This window comes from Oryzias latipes, chromosome 13 (genome assembly GCF_002234675.1).
Source record: "Oryzias latipes chromosome 13, ASM223467v1".
Classification (NCBI taxonomy): domain Eukaryota; kingdom Metazoa; phylum Chordata; class Actinopteri; order Beloniformes; family Adrianichthyidae; genus Oryzias; species Oryzias latipes.
In genome coordinates this window covers 4,911,636-4,932,021 of record NC_019871.2, presented here as the reverse complement: position 1 = coordinate 4,932,021, position 20,386 = coordinate 4,911,636, and the positions used below count along the sequence as shown (strand labels likewise).

Here is a 20,386-nt window from a genome sequence, read left to right as displayed (position 1 = left end):
TGCAACTACTAAACCTGCCAGAAATCATCTGATAATGTCACTTTCTTTTAGAACAGGGTGATATTCAAACAACAATCATCAAACCTTCAGTAAATGTAGAATAAGGGCTGTAATGTGACATAGGAAACCACACACATTCCAAAAGTGACCTTTATGTGTTGGATCTGCGAATTTATGCAGACAAAAAGAGGGTAACTGACACACAGTATTAGGGCTATATGAACATCAAAATAGCTCAAACTGTGTGAAGACAGCCTTTGAGTTTTCCAAAATGAGGGAGAAAAAAAACAACAATAAGCAGCATTTAGTGTCTGTGCAGTCCAGACCACAAGCCTTTGGACAGTTCTAGAACATTTTTGACTTGTGGAAATGTCGATGCAGGAGTGCTTGCATTCATTTTTTTAAGTGTTGCCTTATTTACCTCCACAGCTAAAGTCAGATAAGCTATTTAAAATTAATCTCAGCTCAGCTGAGATGCAGCTCATCTGCAGAAAAACGAGCTCAAAGTGAGCCCGGGGAACTCAAAGCCCTTTGGAGCACTGAAGCCATTTGAAGATTTCTATTTTGGTGCAAAATGATATCTGGAAAGATTTAAACTGATTCTACAAATCCGTGGCACAAACAAAAGTGCTGTTACCGTCGAAGCACTTGCAGTCGGGACTGCAGGGATTCTATTTACAGACACACAAAAAGGTTTTCTAAACACAAGTTTCACCGTTTCCTCTTTCAATGACTTAAGAAGGCATGTTTTTTTTTAATTATCAGAATGTTTGTGGCATGGATTGTCACAAATAAATAGTTTGTAGAATGACAATTGTCCAACACAGACCACAGACAGATACACGTTCACCTCCTGATAATCTGCACCTGCAGACGCAGGTGATCGAAGGAAAACAAAAACAACGGCGTTTCATTGGTGACTGAATTATTTCTCAACCTTTTCAGACACAAAGTGTATAGATTCACACCAAAAAAATCATAGAGCAGCATGCTTTTTGGAAGTGCACACACATACACGCATATAAAAGACCAGATACACACCATGCGCTCAACACACTCGCACACAATTTGGCAAAATACTCCTCGGTAGTTTAAACTAGTCTCTTCGTGTCCGCTCCGCCTCGCCGCCCTTTTTCACTTCCCGCCTTTTTGCGTTCCCCGTCCAAAAGAAACCCACTGGATGAGGAGGAGGAGGGAAGCGAAACGCAGCCACGCTGTCATGTGACCACAGAGGAATCACATCAGCGGGTGACATTCGTCCAAATTCGCTCCATACTTCACCTCCCTCTAATCTGCAAGTCGTTGTTGATGAAAGTAAGGCAGGAAGTATTTAACCACTTTGCTATTTAGTATTTCTTGTAAGCTGCTGGCCGACAGCACACATTGTCATGCCTGTCCTCTGATTGGACACTAGAGGGCAGCAAAGACAAAAACACAGCCCGGTGACTCAACGCTACATCTTAAAATGACACACTGGAGCCTTACAAACAGAAATAATACCCAGACGTTTGTTGAAAAGGCTAAACCTTGTCCTTCAGCAACCTCCCATTATATTATTAGCCCTCTATCTGTTCGTCAGACTCATCCAGATCCTTTTGTAGGATTTTAAAGCGCCACGTGCAGGCCAGCGGTTAAAAAAAACAGCAAGAATGTGCTTTTTCTTCGCTGCCTAGGCCATGTAGATGAAAGTGTTAATGTCTGCCTCATCCCTTTTTATATATTTGTGTTCGATGAGCCACTCGATCTGCTCCTTTATCATCTTCTTCTGAGGGAGAAACATGTTTTTCAGGATCTCTACCAGCTCTGTCTGCAGCTGGGCATTGCTGATGCGCTTCCTCATCTTCATGATTTGGATAATGGCCTCCTGAGGATGAAAACAGACATCAAGTGAATGACTTTATAAGCTCCTACGGGACAGAGACAGAGCACAACTTCATATTTTCATGTAATAGTTTATATATCAGCAGTGCAGTTAAAACTAATCTACCAAATGAGGTCTTATAACAAAAAATAGAGAGCCTTTCGATGACACGTTCATCCCTGCTTGCTTTTCACTTTTACTAGCATGCATAGATGCAGCAGATGAGGGAAAACCTACATTGAAAAGTAGTAATTATGATCCTATTTTTTAATTGGTTCAACAGATTTACTTTAAAAAGCTGGGGTCAACTGGAGTGGTAATTGATTTTCTTTGGTTAACAAAGCAGCTTTTCTCCATGTGTGAGCCGGGCGGTGCCCAATACGTCGATTGCGAATGAAGTGCGGATAGATTGATTTTTTAAAAATTGCTGTCAGCTCATCATCACCTTCACAGTGAATGTCACCACACGTGTGTTCCTACTAAACTCAGCACCACGCTCCACTAGCACATACAAATTTATCAACTTGGTCCAAAATAATAATGAATATATCATTTTTTTCAATGAACACGGGGTCACGGGGCTGCTGGAGCCTATCCTGGCCACTTGTGGGCAAAGGCAGGGGACATCCTGGACAGGTCGCCAGTCTGTCACAGAGCCACAATAACACCTCATGGACTCTCACATTAACACCTAGGGACAATTTAGATTAACCAATTAAACTATGAAGCATGTTTTGGGACGGTGGGAGGAAGCCGGACTCCCTGGAGAAAACCCACGCATGCAGGGGGAGAACAACTCCACACAGAAAGAGTGCTAACCACTGCGCCGCCGTGCAGCCTGGCCTTCGTGAAAGTAAAAACTTTTTTTTTTTATCCTGTTGATTTGTTTTCTTTATTTTTCTCCATGACTGTGGAGTAAAGATTGATTTAAACTGGGATATGCATAGTACCTTCTCAACTCAATTCAACGAATGAGAGTAACTTAAAACACTGTTTCTTTTGGTTTAAAGACCTGAAATAAAGCAACAGTTCACTTTCTTTCCCAAAGGGACCTTCACCGGTGACTTTGGATTAAACTATGATCTCTGTCAATTTAGCTGCATCTTGGTTTCCTGCGACATCTTTAAAAACTAAGCAGCCTTTTTTTTTGGCGATTTGTTTAACCTCTTTAAATACAGCTGGCTGTGAGCTTCCTCCCGCATGCAAACAGTCTGTTTTCCCAACCTGAGTTCTGAGTATTCTGAGCTGAACGATGCCTTCATTTTCTTCTTCTCTCATCCGCTCTGTGGTTAGCTGCAGCCGTCCAATCAGATTGATCTTCCCACGCTTCTGGACTTTGGAGTTTTTGCTGAGAAAAATTAAGGATAAATGTAAAACAAAACAAAAAATGTATACATTTATTTTTTTAGTGTTATAGCATGAATCAGATTTTTTTTGGGTGTGGAAAAGAAGATTTACTCAAAAAAAGCTGTTCTTGTATATTTAGGTAAGTTAACAAATAGCTGAGTGGACGAATAGAAACTTTCCCTGTGTGCTGCAGGAAACATCAGAAACATGAAAAAACAGCTTTTCCTTTTCAAAAATAAAATAGGAAGAACAAAAATGTATAAATTATTAAGCCAAACTACTAAATAATTTGCATTTTTTTCTAATATATAGACACATAGCTGTGCAAAATAGAAATTCTGCCTGAGTTTACTCAACATAAATCTCAATATAACTCTTGACAGTTTATTAAACTCTCTGCAGGAGAGTCTAAAATTAACTGCCGCTTCACGGTAAAATATAAAACTTTTACTGTGATCTAACAAAAGAAAATAATGAATGTATAGGTAATACATTCTGCTTCACCATACTTTTTTTTGAAGAAATTTTAATTTGTAAATTACTAGGCTCAAATAACAAACATAAACCATAGTTTATATGGTTTAGTAAGTAAAGAAAAAGTGTGACATACATGAGTGAAAACTCCTGGTTGACGTAGAAGAGCGTGCCGTCCGTAAAATCTTTGGGTGAGCTAACCGGGGGGTCATAAGACAAAACTTGCCTCTTCAGTTTGGGAAAAGCAACTAGAGACTGGACAGAAAAGATAAAGTCAAAGCGATTTCCTGCTTTTAAAGACAGATAATAAATCGCTACATACTAATAATCCTCTCAAACTGTATACTCCCTTAAAACCCCTGAACCTCCTGTACATGTACTTTATTGCACATTCACAGGGAAAAAACCCTCCTTAAAATAAAAATGACAGAACTTGTTCTTACATCTACAGCTGCACAGATTATAACTTTAAATAGAAATTATAGAAAGTAACAATGTCAATTTTAGGTTGAAAGAAAAAGCCAATGAGGGGAACAATAGTTATGTTAAGCCACGCCCACGCTCTCACCCAGAGCGTTCGTCGCAGCTCTGCGTCAGGCAGCTCGGTTGCTAGTTTGAGGTTTTCAAAGCTGATCTTCTCCCTCGGCCTCTGGTTCCATGCAAACAGCACTGCCAGCTGGAACGTGGTGACCTCCAGGTCATACTGTCCCACCTCGTTCTTAAACGTGATCTGTGCCAAACAGGAAACAGCACTCAGAAAATATCAGGAGGGACGTAGCTGCAGACAAGATGGCACATGGCATCATCAGCCGGAAATGACACATATTACCCTAAGCCAAAAGTGTTCAGAATTGTTGAAAATACTTTTAATAAAGCTTAAAATGTGAAAAACAGTAACTGTTAGGGTCGCCGTTATGGGGGGGGGCTTCCGGTTCTGGACACTGATATCCAGATGAAATGGTCCGATCTTCAAAGAATCTTTGTCACTCACAATGCCGTTGGACATGAGGTGATGCCAGTGGAGTTTGCGACCGCTGTGATTCCTCTTATAGAAGTCCTCCACCTCTGGGATGAGGTCTTCTAGTTCCGTTGGAAGGGAAACAAAAACCTTCTCGCTGCTGCGAGACCAGGCACCAGCATTCAGGATTTTAATATTTACACTGTCCGCTGAAAAAGCAAAAGCAAATTTAGAGTCACCTATTAACCTTTTGGACTGCTGGAGTTCCTGCAGAAAACCCACACATGCACGGGGAGAACAGCTCTCCAGTACTCAAAAACCTCAGAGGAAACTGTCTGTTTTGGGCGACTCTGCATGTTTGTGTATCAGAGACATTGTCGTACCTGGCAGTGCCAGCTTGTTGTGTTTGTGCATCTCTTTGAAGACCTGATTGAGGTCTTCTGAAACCTTGATGTCCTGGAACATCCGGGCCAGCTTGTTTACGTAATCAGCAGGCATTCCCACTTCCTGCAGAAGTGAACGAACATGATCACAACATATGGAAAAGAGGAAAAACAGCAACAGAGCAAAGAATAAATGACACAATTTATCTGAATGTGAACCAAACAACATTTACATTTTGCACATCAAAATGCTTTTTTTTTTTTGCAATTAAGATTTTGCAACGTTTTGAAGAGAATTAGCCTTATAATTAAGTCAGAAATACATTTTTAGATGGGAAAAAAATAAAGAGTTTTAGGCATGTAGCCATATAAATGTAGTAGCTGATTTATGCCTTCCATCCAAAACAAAGATCTGAGAACAACACCTTTTCAAAGTCTCAAAAAACAATTCCCTTGTTACACAAAAACACTCAGGAAATTTAAGTTTTAAAGCTTCGGTCTTTGTGCATTGTAATTATGTGGTTTTGTTAAATGTTTAAATAAAGGGTTAAAACTTAGCTAAACTGCAGAAGGAAATGAAAGAGGACTTTTCATGTCATCAGCATCTCACCCAAAGTCAACATTAAACCAAACACTTCATTTCTCAGTTAAGACATAAAGTCTGACTTGTGTTACACCAGTTCAGTGTTCCACACAATTCTAGTGTGGTTGTTAAAAAAACATTTTCACTAAATTTGACCACATAAACCTCTGATACTATGGATGGCAGCATTATACCAGGAAAAATAAAGGTGAAGACAACCTTCTTTTTAAAATTCAAATTTCTCAAAAGACTGGTTTAAGGTTACAAAACTAAACATATGTCATCTCCAGGTCTTAAAAGTCAGCATCCTGATGGTTTTTCAGATATTCCTCCACTTGAACACCTGGACCAGGTGAGTTTAGCCAATAAAAAGCCACAATGACGTGTTGGAAAACAAGCCTCTGCTCAAAGGTAATCAGTTTGCATTAAACTGATCTAAACTAAACTTATCTGTAGTGTTTCGTGTTAGTAACTCACTCTGAGCCATTCCACCATGTTCTCTTCAATCTCACTGTCTGCAGAGATGTCCAGGATCAGCCGCCGGGTCAGGTGAGCTTTGTGATAACGCATGAACACATCTTTGTTCTGGACGTACTTTAAAACCAACAACTGAGACAGAAAAGAGAGGACAAAAAGGTTTCTAGAAGAGGCTTCAAATGACGTTAAATGTGAACAGAGTCGGTCCTGAAAACAGAGACTCACCACTTCCTTGAGTTTGAGCTCGATTTCCTCTGAGGTAAGTTTCTTGCTGAGGGGAGTTTTCCTCAGGAGCATGTCACAGTAGTTAGCCAGCAGCTCAGGACACTTCGACTCCGGTTGAGTCTTCATACCAACACTGATTTAAAAAGATCATTTCTGTGCATTTAAAAAGAAAACCTGAACACAGCATTTAAATGAGAACATTGTGAAGCCACTCACCCTTTCTGTTTCATGGGTAACTCCAGTTTAAAGATCGTGGCGTCGTTGACGACGGCTTTGTAAGCCTGGGGAGGAGACACATCCATCACTTATCAACACAATTTTGAATTGTGAAATTTCTTGAAATGAAGATTTTTATTATGCTAGGACAAAAAAAAAGAGTTATGCTTAAGCTTGTACTAAAGGATCAATAACATTTTTAAAAGCCTAATTTAATGAAATTTACAATTTCTAATAATTTGTGCCTAAAGCAGTTTAGAGGGTAACAAAAATATGGCTTAAAAAATCCAGAGCACTTTTGATAATACTTTGTAATCAGTTTCTTTATATTTTTTATTTAAAAAAAAACAAACCGATCAATAAGTTTGATTTTACTATGAAACAACAAAGGCTAGAACGGATCTGTTGGAATGAATATATTAATTATCGACTCTGGATCTAATTTGTTTGCTTTAACTTTATAAAACATGAACTAAAACAATTCAATCATTCATCTTCTAAACCATTTATCCCCACCACTTGTGGGCGAAGGCAGAGGACATCCTGGACAGGTCGCAGGGCAATTCAATCATACAAAGTGGAAACACATTTATTAACAAAAATTGTTTATTAAACCAAACAAAAATATATGAATGCAAAGGTAAAAGGTGGATTTGTACACATATGCTTATTTTAATTGAGTTATAATTTCTCCTTTGACAGATTTGAGCAAACTTTACCGCCATATACAGTTTGAGGATTTGAAAAAACAAACATTTATTACTGTAGTTGTAAGATTTAAAAAAAATCCTTTGAGGTTGTGTTTGTGTTATGGTCTGAGGATGAAACTCACCTTATCTCTTGCTGTGAGGAAGCGAGGATCGTCCTGGAAAGCTTCTTTGACCAGCTTACTGAAGCGGTTGAACAAAGTCAGCAGCTGCTCCACATACTTCTCAGAGTCCTGAACGAGCAAACATTTATGAAAACCAAAACCCAACGGGACTTCACTCTGTAGGGATGTCAGTGTGAGCGTGCGTACTGTAGTGATGGTCTCAGCAGCTGCCACCATGTCTGCCAGTCCAGCGTTGACGATGTGCTCCTCCAGGTCTTTCAGCATGGGTTCAGTGCCGTTGGGAACTTTGTCCATGAGTGAAAACATCAAGTGCAGCCCTGGAGGAATAAAATAACAACGTTAGCAAAAACCAAACATGACAAGTCATTAAAGACCCACTCAGAGTATCTTGTGATCTATTTAAAAAAACGTTGTCTTTTCAAAACACCTGGTGTTGTTTTGTAGGTCATAGTTTCAGCAGAGCAGCAGTGCATTAGAAATTCACCTCTGAGTTGTAGGCGGGACTGTATGCACTAAGTGCGCCTTCCCTAATTTCCCATCTTCCCTTTGTTTGCACTCTCCTGCTAGCTTACAGCCCCAACCTAACATTAGCGGTGCAACAAAAATGGTGAGAAATATTGGACCGTACAGTTTTGAGCAGGACATCTGCTCAGAGGAGGAAAACGAAGACGTATGTGGATCTAGTCATCTACAATGAATCAATCACTTTATTTGTGGGGAACAATGTGCTTTAACATAAAAAACAAAGTAGATATATAAAAACAGTGAGAAGTCACAGAGCTAATCCACCCCTTAAAACAACCATAATCATAATAGCTCATTGAAAAAGTACTAGTTAAAAATAAGAACATATTAACCCGTACATAGATAGCTACACACATCTTTAATGCAGCAAGTTTGATAATGACAATATACTAAAACGCCATATAATAAATAAAATCCCTTAAAACAAAACAAAAATAATTAAATTAATATGTAAAATCTACACTAAAAAGATGCGTTTTGAATTTGCATTTAAAAATATCCAACGATACAAAAACTCTCAGATCTTCAGGTAAGTTATTCCAGAGGTGAGGTTCAAGGAACTGCAAAGAAGCTTCACCGTGAGTCTTTGTTCTAATGCTGGGTATGGATAAAAGAGCAGTACCTGAGGATCTGAGAACTCTGGGTGGTTCATGAGGTTTAAGAAGACCTAATAAGCAGGACCCGGCCCAGGGGTCAAAAGCCTGCTGCTCCAGAGGTTGTGCTGCGTCTCTATGTGGTTTCGTAAAATAACTATTACGGTCTAAGATTGACGTGGTGCCTTTAGCACCGTCGAGATGTGAGGGAGCAGCGTGAACGCGCTGAGGGGGCGTGTCTGCGGCTGTGAACGCGGACCAGACTCTGTTATGGGATGGTCAGTTCTTCTAAAAGGACACTACGTGTTGAATGAGAAGTGAATAAAAGCCTCATCATGCAGAACCTTTCCGGGTCGTCCGTCAACCAGCTGTTGTATTTTTGTCAGCAGGTCGGAACCAGAAGCGGGTCGGAAACCAGGCGAGCTGCTCGTCCCCGGAGCGGCTCCCCTGTGCTGACGACTATGGTCGGCAAGCAGTAAACAGGAAAGGTTCATAAAAATAATGTTCAAAATAACAGAACAAGAAACTAACGAGCTGAGTATTAGCCTTTTTTTAAAGTTCTATGTGACTATCAACCTGCGTCACCGCCACGACTCCCGCCGGCGTGGAATCCCAACAATGTTCTGACCCAGGTAGGACAACGACGAAGAATTTTGAGGAAATGGAAGTACCTGAAGAAAGGGGTGTGTTTAATTGCACCTGGGCAGATTTGTTTGCTTTCAAAGTCTTTACCAGTATGATCAATATGTACTTAAGATTAACAAAAAAACAAAGTCTCAAATGTGGCGAGACATCCCAGAATTAACACGCAGCTTTTGTCCAAAAATACCCTGATCCAGATGAGAAAAAAATCTATTGGAGAAGCAGATTAACTGCTGGTTAATTACAGCATATTTGCAGTAATTAAAATAAATAAAAATGTAAATAAAAAACTTAAAATCTCTTCATGAACTACAAAAACAAATGAAATTCACTGGAAACACCGGGTTTCTCTGTGTTTTCATTTCTGTGAGAAACTGATCCAAACGTCTCTTTGAGAGATGCAGGTTGCCGACCCCTGACCCTGCCTTTAAGACATTTAAAAACCAACATGTGGATGCATGGTGGGTATTTCTTGCAAGTGGATGGATCAAAATGAAGCGGAGAAGGAAGCTTGTGGGGCGCCCAGCGTATTTTCTACGTCACAAATATGCTCTTTTTCAAACTCAATCTTTTTCTTCTGCTCCTTATTCACAGTTATTTCAATAAAGTATTTAGAAATGAAATTTTGATCTTTATCGTCCATCAAAAAATGACAAATGTTCAATAATCATTAAAAACACAATTTTCATTGAATTGGGTCTCTAACACGCACAGCCGTCGTGACATCATGGAACTCACTGTCGGTTTCGTTGCGTTTGATCATTCCTGGACATTCAGCAAGGATGGTTTCTTTGAAGGACGTCACCAGAGCGTTGACACAACATTCCATCAGCTGTGAGGAGACACGGGAGAAAACAAACACCTCAGTGTTAACGCTGGAAGACTGATGGATGGGATAGATCCCACTCCAAAAACCCAATAAACATTTGGTCTGAGCAGGAAAGGGATGCGTGGATGAGAATCTGAAACGTACTGCTTGAACAGAGTTACATTCACGCCGCGTCTCCAGATACCGAAGGGCTCGCTTCTCCTCTTCTCTCAGCTTTGCATCTGCCTACAGAAAAACACACATGAACACAATTTTTGTAAAACGTAAAGACATTTAGGATTAGAAACCTGTTCCTGCTTATTGGAACCACAAAAGTTCCTCTTTGGTGGTTTTTATCTGTTAGAAAATAACATGTTTATACTATTTAACAGCCTGTCTTTCTGTCCTGGAAGTGTTTATTACTAATTTCATGAATTAACGAAGGAAAATATTGTTTGTTGATACGCAGTAATGATCAGAGTTAATGACGGATATTTCGTGCACTAATCTAGGAAACTAATGATGGACTTTGAAACAAACTTTTGGTTCATCGTCTTGACAAAAACAAGGGGGAAGAGGTGAACTTTTCCTCTGAACTGGATCACTTTTTTATGACGTTTATGTTATGGCTGTGGCCATAATAATGTTTTCTGTGTATTTTTGGAATGTTTTTCTGTTTTCTTTGGTGTTCTGCTGCAGTGGGAGGTTCTGTCTTTCCTTTTTCTTTCCTTCCTGTAGTGTGCAGATTGGATTCCACAGAGTCCGGAGCAGCTGATTGGCTTTGGACTTCCAGCAGCAGCTTGAAAAACTGCCACATCATGTATCACATATTGTTAGAGGCTTTGGTCCTTTTAATCTGGGTTTGGTGGTTTTTGTATAGTTTTGAGTTTTTCTTTGTAAATAAATTCCCAGCTTAATTTCAGCCTGGGTCTCGTGAGAATTTTTGAATCGTTGGTGAATTTCGTTTTTCCTTTTCACCTTTATGTTACACCTGTTTACAAACCCCTGGACAGCTTTGCTGCTGCAAAGCGATGTTGTTACAGGCCGTTGCCATGACAATGCGCCACTTCTTGTTACTTCTTGTGAAAAAAAACAAGAATAACAAGATTAAAGTACTCATAATGGATTAGATATGTATTTCTTCAGAAGGAGAGCATGGCATAAGCAGGATAATTTCCTTGGAGGTGTCCATTATCAGAAATGAAGGGACGATGGAGAGGCGTCTGCATCGTCCCTTCATTTCTGACAATGCACACCTTGTCACGCTTTATCCCTTATGTTTCAAAGCTTGAACAGGTTGGACTTATGAACTTATGAACACCCTTCTAATAATGCGAGGACTCCCTGTCCTGCGTCTTTAACCCCCTGGTTTTTAAAAGCAATAGCATCATTACTGCGGCGTACATATTTCATGTAGTTCTGGACGCCGTTCTGTTGCAGGTAGGATGGAGCCTGGGTTCTGTAAAACCTCTCTGTGGAGTCCAGATAAGCCTTTTCGAAGTTATCCCTGTAGATCTGCAGCTTGTCCTCTGGATTCGAACAAAGGTTAACTGTTGGGAGAGAAGACAAAAACAGGAACAAACGCATTTAGTCAGAGCTCGGTGATTTGCAGGCCTGCACTGTGCTGCTGGTCTCACCGTACGACTCTCTGACGCCTATGACGAGCTGCGAGTCGAAGGCCTCGCCCAGCCTCTCGGCGTGCACAAGCTTCATGGCGCTGTCTTGCAGGCGACTCTTGATGTTGGAGAAGATCGATTCGTTCCACGTGTCCAGCATCAGCTGCAGAAACACCAAGCTTTAAAAGCTGGACCAAATTTAAGCTTCACTTACACAAAAGTGTCCTCAACAAAAAGGCTTAAAGTTTGCTGTTCTGCATTTCTTTATCCAGAACGTTAAACAACAGGACAGAAACCTTTTCTATAAAGAAATATCATCTGATGAATCTGTTTGAATTTCTGTCAAAGAAAAATCTGAATCATGTCAATCCTTTGAGCCATGTCTCCAAAAGTATTCTGCTTAAATCTGACTGTTGAAAGATTTGTGGTAGCATTTCAGTCCCATTCCTAAAAATGTATTCCAGTTCTTCCATCCATAACTATATATTTCCGCTTCATCCTGACTGGAGTCCCAGGAGGATCCTGACAGATGCAGACACCCAAGGAGGGCTGGTCCTCAAGAGCCACAACCATGCCTGTTTTCCAGCTGCCTCTGGACTCTTTGATCCTAACGACCTGAATCAGGTGTGTTCAGCCAATCAGGATGTGACCAGGGATGGCCTGGTGGAACGCAGAAGGCCCGGAAAATTCCCACACATTCAATTCAGAGCCATTTGATTTTCAGGATCTGCCGGCTCAGAGTCCCGATCTTATCCACCGTTTTCTTTTGTTGAAAAAATTTAATAAACAGATCCAGGTTGGTCCCTATTTTTATTTTATATTTATTTTATTAACTTGATAATACTTAAACGGGGCACTTCTGTGAAGTAGTTAAACAATCTAGTAAAGATCTGGTAACCATCACCTAGAAAAGATTGTTACTATTAACTAGTAAGACTAGGTCATATTTAATCAAGCGAAAATGTTTGGAAACTGTATTTTAAGTAACTTCAGAACTGCTGGTCCTTTGACCCATGTTTGGATGATGGTCAGTAAGGTGATCATCAGTCATGTCAGACAGTTTGGTGACTGTGGTTTTGGTATCTTAAGAACTATTGAACAATTTTTGATCATATGTGATCACATCTGCATTAAAAACAAAAACCACGACTTTCTTCCAAAATCGTTGTTGTAACATGAATGTGAAGATGAGTATTCATGACTAGAGCATATCAATGTAACCATTTATTAGTTTGGGTTGTTTTTGAGAGATTATGGATTGCGTTTTTTCCCCCTGATAATTTAAACCAACAGCAACTCTCATTGCTGACGGCTTAAACAAAAACAGAACTTTATTCATTTGAAACACTCATGAAGGGGGTTGTTTGTGTTGAGACAAATCAATTGAGACCTCTGCTGTCACTTTAAAACGTTTATCAAAAGAGTTTTTCAACCCGGAAGTCCGAATCTGTGAATATATTTCTACCTTTACTGAACTGTTTTTCTGCTGCGCTTTACAGCAATAAATGTCGTGATCCATTCACGATATGCAAACATCTAGAAGAGCATTTATTTGCAATAATAAGCTTGAAATGACGAAAATGATTTAAAATAAATAAATAAATATCCCATTCCTGATCAAGACAGCATCTGACAGCGATCGAGTCTGACACATGATTGGGCCTAATTTCCGATCATGTGATCGGATCGGGACATCACTAGTTAAAATATTAGAAAAATGCGGGTGAGCACGTTTATGCATATGGAGTTTCTAAACTAATAAAGGCTGTGTCCAGATTGGAGGGCTGCGTTCTTCCTGGGCTGCATTTGAAGGCTGCTTACGGCACAGCATCACAGCAAGTGCTGTCCAACTTCAACAACTCCTTCAAATGTGACCAACAAATACGACCTCCTTTTTCCTGGTTTCAAGGATTGGTCTGGAGTATCCTTCTATGCAGTCCATATCCCAAGATGCATTGCAGCCGAACCTGGAGATTTTCTGACAGCGATGGAAGACTGTGAAGCGGGACCCGGAGTTGGAGATAATTACACCTTTTTAATAATTACACCTCCAAGATTACAAGTTGGATCAAATAAGCCAGGAAAACTTTGAGCTCCATGCTTGGTTCACTGCTCCTCTCTATTCAGGACTCAGGGTTGCTAGGCGACAGGACATTCGCTGGAATTATGTAAAGGGCTAGACTCGTCCAAATTCACAGCCGTCAACATCCGCCCTACCCGCCCGACGAAGGACCCGGCCAACGTCTTTGTGCAGGTTTTTTTCTTCTTCTATAAGCATTAATGTTAGCACCTATTTAAGGTTTCTATTAAGGGTGTTGATGCTGATTATATCAGTTATTGGCTCAATTTTGGTTTCAGCAACAACCGGTTCAGATTCTCCTGAAAAACAAACATCTGTAGATCTGGAACATTGATGAAAATGTGTGGTTCCATCACCAAAAATCCTATCTGAGAGTTTTTGTTTCTTCTCTACCTTCCGAACGATGCTGTCCTCCATGTTTGTTTTCTTGTTGCTGCCTTGCTTCCCCATCAGCGTGATTTCCAGCTGGCAGAAGGGTTTAGGCAGGATGTCGCACTGAGTGAAGAACTTCCTCCACTCCACAATGTAAGCTTTCAGCAGAGCGGTGTCATCCTGATGGCTCAGCACACGCTGCCGTGGCAACAGAGGAAGACAAAAGTTGGAGGTGGATTCACCGCTGTTCACAAATTTGGACACTTTTCAAAAAGCATGTGAAAAGCAGAGACACGACTTTTGTAGTAAAGATACGCAAAGTTCATTCAAATGAAGTTCATAAAATGGTCAGAACGGCTGGAAAAAAAAAGCTATTTTTTCCCAGTTTGTGGATTATTTGAACTACAACATGATAAACCCACAGAAGCACAACAGCAGGAGTCGTTTCTATTCTTTTGTTATTTCAAAATAAAATTATCTCATAGGTTCAGTGAGGTGAAGGCTGAGCTGTTTTATCTGCTTTTAATTTGTAGATGATCCAAAGGAAATATTACGATAAATCACAAAAAACACAATTTTTTCTAACAATGGAAACTTAAAAAACTCTACATATTGACAAAGATTGTTTAATTTATAAAAATATATAAAATGTACAGAATAAAAAAACGGTTACAGTTCATTTTTAAATCCTCCTCCTCCTTCATCTTTATTTTGTTAAAATACAACTTTCATTTTTATTTTACAACCTTTCTTTGGAAATGAATCAAAATCATTTGAAAACAAGTCTGATGCCAAATAAAACAGATAAGGGAATCACTCACAGCTTGTGCTTGTTTGATAAAGTCAAGGATGTCTTCTTTCAGGGCTTGGTGAATTTTGGCTGGACCTTTATCGTCCCAAAGACAGACGGCATGGACGTCTCTGGAGCAGAGAAAAGGTTGTGTCAAAAGTACAAGAATAAAAGCTTCTTAGGATCTGTTACAAATTATGTTTGAAATGAAAAGAAAGAAGGAAACTGCAAACAAGACCTTAGAAATAAACTAAAATGCACAAGAAAAAAAAAACCCTACTTCCAGCCTCTACTGCTTAAATGTAATCTTGCCTTAGATATATTTATGCAAAATGTATTTAAAGTATAGTCTCAGAGATTAAAAATAGAAAAACAAGGTTTAACTATAATCTCAAACACAGAAAAATTCCAAACTCCCTTTGGATTTCCAAGGTTTCTTTACGAGTTGAAGCCCAAACTCAACATTTATTCCATCTCTCAAAATGATTTTTTTCTCCTGTTTGACTAAAAGTGTTGTCATTTAACTGTTATAGCTCTTTTTCCTCTTTCTAGGGACAAACAGGAAGTTCTAGACTTCTCTTTTATTCTCTAAATACTCTTACTCTCAACGTACAGTCCTAAACTCAACGTACAGTCCTAAACTCAACGTACAGTCCTAAACTTAACGTACAGTCCTAAACGTACAGTCCTAAACTCAACGTACAGTCCTAAACTCAACGTACAGTCCTAAACTCAACGTACAGTCCTAAACTCAACGTACAGTCCTAAACTCAACGTACAGTCCTAAACTAAACGTACAGTCCTAAACTCAACGTACAGTCCTAAACTTAACGTACAGTCCTAAACGTACAGTCCTAAACTCAACGTACAGTCCTAAACTCAACGTACAGTCCTAAACTAAACGTACAGTCCTAAACTCAACGTACAGTCCTAAACTCAACGTACAGTCCTAAACTCAACATACATTCCTAACCTAAACGTACAGTCCTAAACTCAACGTACAGTCCTAAACTCAACGTACAGCCCTAAACTCAACGTACAGACCTAACCTAAACGTACAGCCCTAAACTCAACGTACAGCCCTAAACTAAACGTACAGTCCTAACCTAAACGTACAGACCTAACCTAAACGTACAGCCCTAAACTCAACGTACAGCCCTAAACTAAACGTACAGTCCTAACCTAAACGTACAGTCCTAACCTAAACGTACAGTCCTAAACTAAACGTACAGTCCTAAACGTACAGCCCGAAACTCAACGTACAGTCCTAAACTAAACGTACAGTCCTAACCTAAACGTACAGACCTAACCTAAACGTACAGCCCTAAACTCAACGTACAGCCCTAAACTAAACGTACAGTCCTAACCTAAACGTACAGTCCTAACCTAAACGTACAGTCATAAACTCAACGTACAGTCCTAAACTAAGCGTACAGTCCTAAACTCAACGTACAGTCCTAAACTCAACGTACAGTCCTAAACTTAACGTACAGTCCTAAACGTACAGCCCTAAACTCAACGTACAGTCCTAAACTAAACGTACAGTCCTAAACTCAACGTACAGTCCTAACCTAAACGTACAGTCATAAACTCAACGTACAGTCCTAACCTAAACGTACAGTCCTAAACGTACAGCCCTAAACTCAACGTACAGTCCTAAACTCAACGTACAGTCCTAAACTCAACGTACAGTCCTAAACTCAACGTACAGTCCTAAACTCAACATACAGTCCTAACCTAAACGTACAGTCCTAAACTCAACGTACAGTCCTAAACTCAACGTACAGTCCTAAACTAAACGTACAGTCCTAAACTCAACGTACAGTCCTAAACTTAACGTACAGTCCTAAACGTACAGCCCTAAACTCAACGTACAGCCCTAAACTCAACGTACAGTCCTAAACTAAACGTACAGTCCTAACCTAAACGTACAGTCATAAACTCAACGTACAGTCCTAAACTAAACGTACAGTCCTAAACTCAACGTACAGTCCTAAACTCAACGTACAGTCCTAAACTCAACGTACAGTCCTAAACTCGAGTATCAAGCCTATAAATGATAGTAAGTACAGTGGACTCAGCAGTTCTCCTGGATCTACAGTCGTGTCTAAAAGTTAGCATCCCCAGTGTTTTGACGTAAAAACACAAGAGGGAAAAAAGAAAACTGGCATTATTTGATTTGATTTGAAATGGTTTTTTTCAAGCAATCAAAGCAAAAATAATGCATAAAACAATCCAATTAGCAGTTACACATTACATGATTTAAAATTAAGCGGTTCATAACTATTTTGGAATTGTAACACATCTGTGTAAAAGCAAAGACCTTGCAGTTCTTTATCATACAGTGTTCATGGGTCCACTAAAAGGCAATTTGGTCTACAAATGACGGGAGGGAGGGAGGACACAAAGCCAAGAGCATCACTTACGAGAACAAGTCGAACCACTGTTGCTTGGTGACGGCCTCCTGTCTGAGCAGCTTGAGGACAATGGGTCGCATCAGGTCCCACTTGTCCTCAAACTGCAAGGACCCCTTGTTCTGGAGGCGAGACGGGCGGAAGATGAGAACAAGTTACGGCAAACACAAATGAAAAGTTCTAAGAAGTTTTGAAGTTCTCATTATGTTCCTACAGTAATTTTTTATAAGGACTAGTATCCAAACTGTCCTCTTGATTAACTTATTTTGAAAAAACTTTGTCTTTTTTTTAAATAAAACTTTGATCTAACTCACTTTTTGTTTTAGAGAAACCCATCTGACTGTTTTATTTTTACTGAAATGTCAAACTCTGCAAAACTTTTTTTTAAAACAAATTTTGGTGCAACAGAACAGGAAATATGGAGGCCTGATATAAATGTGTTCATTTAGAACTACAGAATAAATAAAACTACAAACTGAAAAAAACTAAAAGGGGAATACAAAGAACTTTTTTTTAAATTAAACTCCATTTATAACTTTACCTCACAACAACAAAATAACCCCAGTTATCATCAGTTAAACTAACAATGCAACCAGAAAATACAAATCAATGCACTGCAATTCATATACTAATGAGTTTATGCATATTTTCCAACAGCAATCTTAATTTAAACATGTCTAAGGCCGTTTTAGGATTGAACAAAAAAAGTGGCTGTAGCTTCGTATTAGCTGTTTGCATTTGCGGGATGGTCAGTCGGTAGTTCAAGTCCACAACTTCAGGTTATTGTGTTATTAACACTAAATGCTAAGTTGCTCTCAATTGTAAGAAAAATGCAATCAGAAACGAGAAAATCGCTTTGGGTAAATGGAACAAAATTTGATTTAGGATATAAAACCTAATAAAATAAATTAACAGACCTTTGCATCATTAACAGGTAAGATTATTTTAACTAAAATGTCCTCACAGAAAAGCTGTTTTATCATTCAGATTCAACAAAAACTACTAGTTTAATGTGTCTATAGACTGTCAATTTTAATTTAGATCCATGTAAAATGATTTTACATCAACAAATGTGGAATAAAAATGGAAACGATGATATTTACAGCAACTTTAGCTAACTTTTTGCACTTTATAGCATTTTTTAAATAGAAAATACCACAATATTCACCGGTACAAAGTCTGATACCCCTTCTTCAAGCTAAAAAAAAACACATTTTTTTAACTTAAGAATAAACAAATTACGCAAATAATGCAGCAACTTGTACCTTTAATATTTACATCATCATCAGAGTACTAATAGTGGCTACCTGCCTGGCTGATTGTAGTGAATTAAAACCAGAACTCAACGTTTGCAGCCACCGAGCAGTAACTGGTTGAAGCTAAGTGGGACTGAAACCGAACCGCTGTGGCTTCGTGAGCCGAACAGATTTCGTGGGTTTGGTTTCAGTTCTGGGAGTTAGCTTGTAAACAGAGCTAGCACGTTAGCAACCGTCAGTCAAAAGAAGCTAACGCTTGCCGCAGATGTCCGAAAGTGCCCTCTGAGGATTAAATTCCCTCCGAATTTCTATTTTAAATGTGCAGTTTTACTTCAGGGGGGCTGGGAAACATTTCTAATCATAGTTATTAAATAAAGGATATATCAAACCGTAGCGGAATAGTTTTAAATATAAAAGGAGCCAGGCTGGTTCCGATTTATAAGAAACAGGTTCTGGAAAATCTGTTCAAATCAACGAGACATTAAATTATTAGGGTTACAAATCCCGGTGTAACACACGGAGCTCAGGGAACTGTGGGACTTCAAGCGTACCTAGATAGATGTGCGTTTATCACATAAAGGCTGGTATTTGGAGACATGTATATAATCTATAGGACCTTCGACATCTATGAGCAGCGACACATTAAACATATAGCAACACAGAACCTAAATGTGCAGAAAAATAAGCATTGTATTTAAGTGCTTCATACCTTTAACAAATTAGACGTCGCCATGTTTCTTCAACTTAACACCTCGCGGAGTCTCGCGAGACAGGTATCCAGGATTAGGTAATGGTAATTCGACGCATGAAAAAAAAAAGTTGTACTTTTTTGTTGTTGCAACATTTCATTCATATTTTCTAAATTATTGATATTTTTACGTGTTAAATTATGCTGACAGTATGTAAAAAGTGTCCACTACAACTTCCCTTCTTTCTAATGATAATAATAATAATGAAGACAATAATTCAAGAAATATTGATGACACACGTGTTCAGTTTATTTTAACTTCTTCTTTAATCCTGCAATATTACTGTGTGAGGTGTAATACAAATAACATTTTTTTCTTTACATTTATTTTTTGCAAAGATATATTTTACTGTTACAAAAGGGGTTCCGAATCTTTTGACATACCAGGGGTATATTTGAATAAAGCCCCTTTTGTAATTTAGGCTAAACCTTATTCATCTTACTTATATTTGTAACCGTTTTTGGTTGGACCAGACAGAAAACAAACGGAGGGAAGAAGAGAAAGGGATGTCAGGGGGGGGGGGGGGGGGGGGGGTAGGAGGGTGATTATAGAAAGGGGGGTAAAACCATGAAGCAGCATAAAGCAACACGTTGCTGGATGTTCATAATCATTACGGTTAGGTTTAGATGTAAAACAAATCTAAAAGGGGCGGGGCCTAACATTAGAAACACACCTGTTGGCTCCAAAAATGCCATTTGAACCAGGAATGGCGCTAACCACTGCACCACCATGCAGCCCATCAATTGTCATGTCTAAAAATTGTTTAAGATGACACATATGCATACAATATATTCTTTAAAAGTTAGAAAATACTGACATGGTGTAGACATAGGGCAGCCGACCTCTGAATGGAGGACTGCAGGTTCGGTTCCCGCCTTGCCTGGCCATCCGTTAGTGTCCTTGGCCAAGACACTGAACCCCATGTTGCTTCTGGTGGTCATAGGTTGGCGTCAAATTGTACAATTTGCCAATCCCCTGTTTTATGGATTAAACTCCCAGCTCATGGAAGAGAGGCCGACTCAGTTTCTACTTTCAAAGTTATACTGAAAACATTCCTCTTTGGACAGGCTTATTGTCAGACTAGATACTATTCAGAGATTATTTAACTTAATGCTAATGTGTTGAAATTAAACTTAATAACAATAACAATTTGTTGTTAGCAGGCTGCTGGAAGTTGAAGCTGGG

At 39.2% G+C, this 20,386-nt stretch overlaps 1 protein-coding gene across 1 annotated transcript; it reads right to left on the bottom strand.

Annotated features, from left to right (window-relative positions):
• Positions 1-132: 132 nt before the first annotated feature.
• LOC101165410 (cullin-5) lies at positions 133-19,242 on the bottom strand. The gene is made up of 19 exons (XM_004075256.4): positions 19,162-19,242; positions 17,209-17,318; positions 14,814-14,913; positions 14,014-14,190; positions 11,562-11,703; positions 11,329-11,474; positions 10,090-10,170; positions 9,855-9,948; positions 7,543-7,673; positions 7,357-7,464; positions 6,525-6,589; positions 6,309-6,441; positions 6,084-6,215; positions 5,024-5,147; positions 4,674-4,849; positions 4,251-4,412; positions 3,819-3,937; positions 3,086-3,209; positions 133-1,864 (listed from the first exon to the last, which is right to left on the bottom strand). The coding sequence occupies exons 1-19, from the start codon at positions 19,183-19,185 to the stop codon at positions 1,670-1,672; spliced, it is 2,343 nt and encodes a 780-aa protein (XP_004075304.1). The 5' UTR covers positions 19,186-19,242; the 3' UTR covers positions 133-1,669.
• Between the last annotated feature and the right edge of the window lie 1,144 nt (positions 19,243-20,386).

What these genes read in the sequence shown, in the direction of transcription:
- LOC101165410 (XM_004075256.4), bottom strand. Translation starts at nt 19,185, where the DNA reads ATGGCGACGTCTAATTTGTTAAAG. An exon ending in TTACCCATGAAACAGAAAGG is followed by an intron (nt 6,442 to 6,524) that starts GTGAGTGGCTTC and finishes TTTTTAAATCAG; the next exon opens with TGTTGGTATGAAGACTCAAC. An exon ending in AGCTCAAACTCAAGGAAGTG is followed by an intron (nt 6,216 to 6,308) that starts GTGAGTCTCTGT and finishes TTTCTGTCTCAG; the next exon opens with TTGTTGGTTTTAAAGTACGT.